General features: G+C 53.7%; 1 protein-coding gene across 1 annotated transcript in view; it reads right to left on the reverse strand.

Moving 5' to 3' along the window:
• Positions 1–692: 692 nt before the first annotated feature.
• LOC113955234 (neurophysin 1-like) overlaps positions 693–1191 on the reverse strand; it is a 1466-nt gene continuing 967 nt past the window's right edge. The window contains exon 3 of the mRNA XM_027660512.1: positions 693–893. Within this exon, the coding sequence (XP_027516313.1) occupies positions 844–893 (50 nt within the window). The 3' untranslated portion in view covers positions 693–843. The remainder of the gene's footprint in view (positions 894–1191) is intronic.

The following is a 1191-nucleotide window of genomic DNA, read 5'->3' on the forward strand; positions in this document are numbered from 1 at the left end:
GTTGGAGGCTCCAGCTGCCTGGCCCAGCCCTGTGTGGCTGTTGCTGTGCCTGTGATTCCACCTCCCACGTGTTTGGATCCTTCCTGCCTTCACACACAGCATGTGGGGAGAGAAGCAGGAGCAGTCAGGAGGCAGATCTTGGCTCTCAGCTCCGTGCTGTCAGCCCCTCTGGATGCTTCCGAAGGGAAATGAGGGCTGAATGGATTTTTAGGAAACACTGGCCCTCCTCTTTTTTTGTTGTTGGGTGAAAGGTTTAATTATTCATCCTGATTTTGGCTGGGCTGGAGGGACCTGTCATCCCTGGTCATGCTTTGAACCCTCCTTTGCACATCCCTTGGTGTGGCTGAATGAGAAAATATGTCTGGATGATCTGGAATTTTTGGTGTCTCCTTATTCCCCTTCTTCAGCCTTATTTTACTCATCAGCTGGGGTTGAAGACATGTATCAAACTGTAATGACTCCGGGTGTTCTGGGTTGTTGGGGTCTTGCAGACTCTCAGCTTTGCCCTAAAACTGCTGGGTTTAGGTTCAGCCAGAGCCCAGGCTGACTGACCACAGGTCCCTCTGCCCTCCCTTCCTCAGATAATTGACATGAAATCCTCGCTTTTTACCTCCACTTTTCCTAAAAATGTCTTTTTCTCTCCTCACGAGACCGCACCTAAACCAGGCAAGAACAGAAAAGCCACAGACTTCTTTTAGGGTTGTTTTTCTGTACAAGTTTTATTTCTAGTTAGGCTCATCACTCCAGGCTGAGTCACAGCTCTCAGCTCGTCTGTTCCCAGCCCGAGGCCAGGCTGGGACAGCGGGATGGATACAGGATCCTGCAGGTTCTATCCTGGATGGGCTACACAAACAGCATCTCCTGGTCGCAGGATGAGTCAGCCCCACAGCCCTCTGTGAGGGGAGAGAGGGGGGAGTGTGGTGGGAAACCAGACCCCCCAAAACAGTCCTCACAGATCTGTGAAGTGGCCCCCAGGAACCCCCCAAAACAGTCCCCAGAGACACCCCAAACCCTCCCCCCGAAACATCCCCCAGGGACCCCCCCAAACCAACACCCAGAGATCCTTGAAACAGTCCCCAGAGACCCCCCAAACCAGTGCCCAGAGTTCCCTGAAACAGCCCTTGGGGCCCCCCAAACCAGTGCCCAGAGTTCCCTGAAACAGCCCTTGGGGACCCCCAAACCAGTGCCCAG

The sequence above is a fragment of the Corapipo altera genome, unplaced genomic scaffold (assembly GCF_003945725.1).
Source record: "Corapipo altera isolate COAL_440 unplaced genomic scaffold, ASM394572v1 295, whole genome shotgun sequence".
Lineage (NCBI taxonomy): Eukaryota > Metazoa > Chordata > Aves > Passeriformes > Pipridae > Corapipo > Corapipo altera.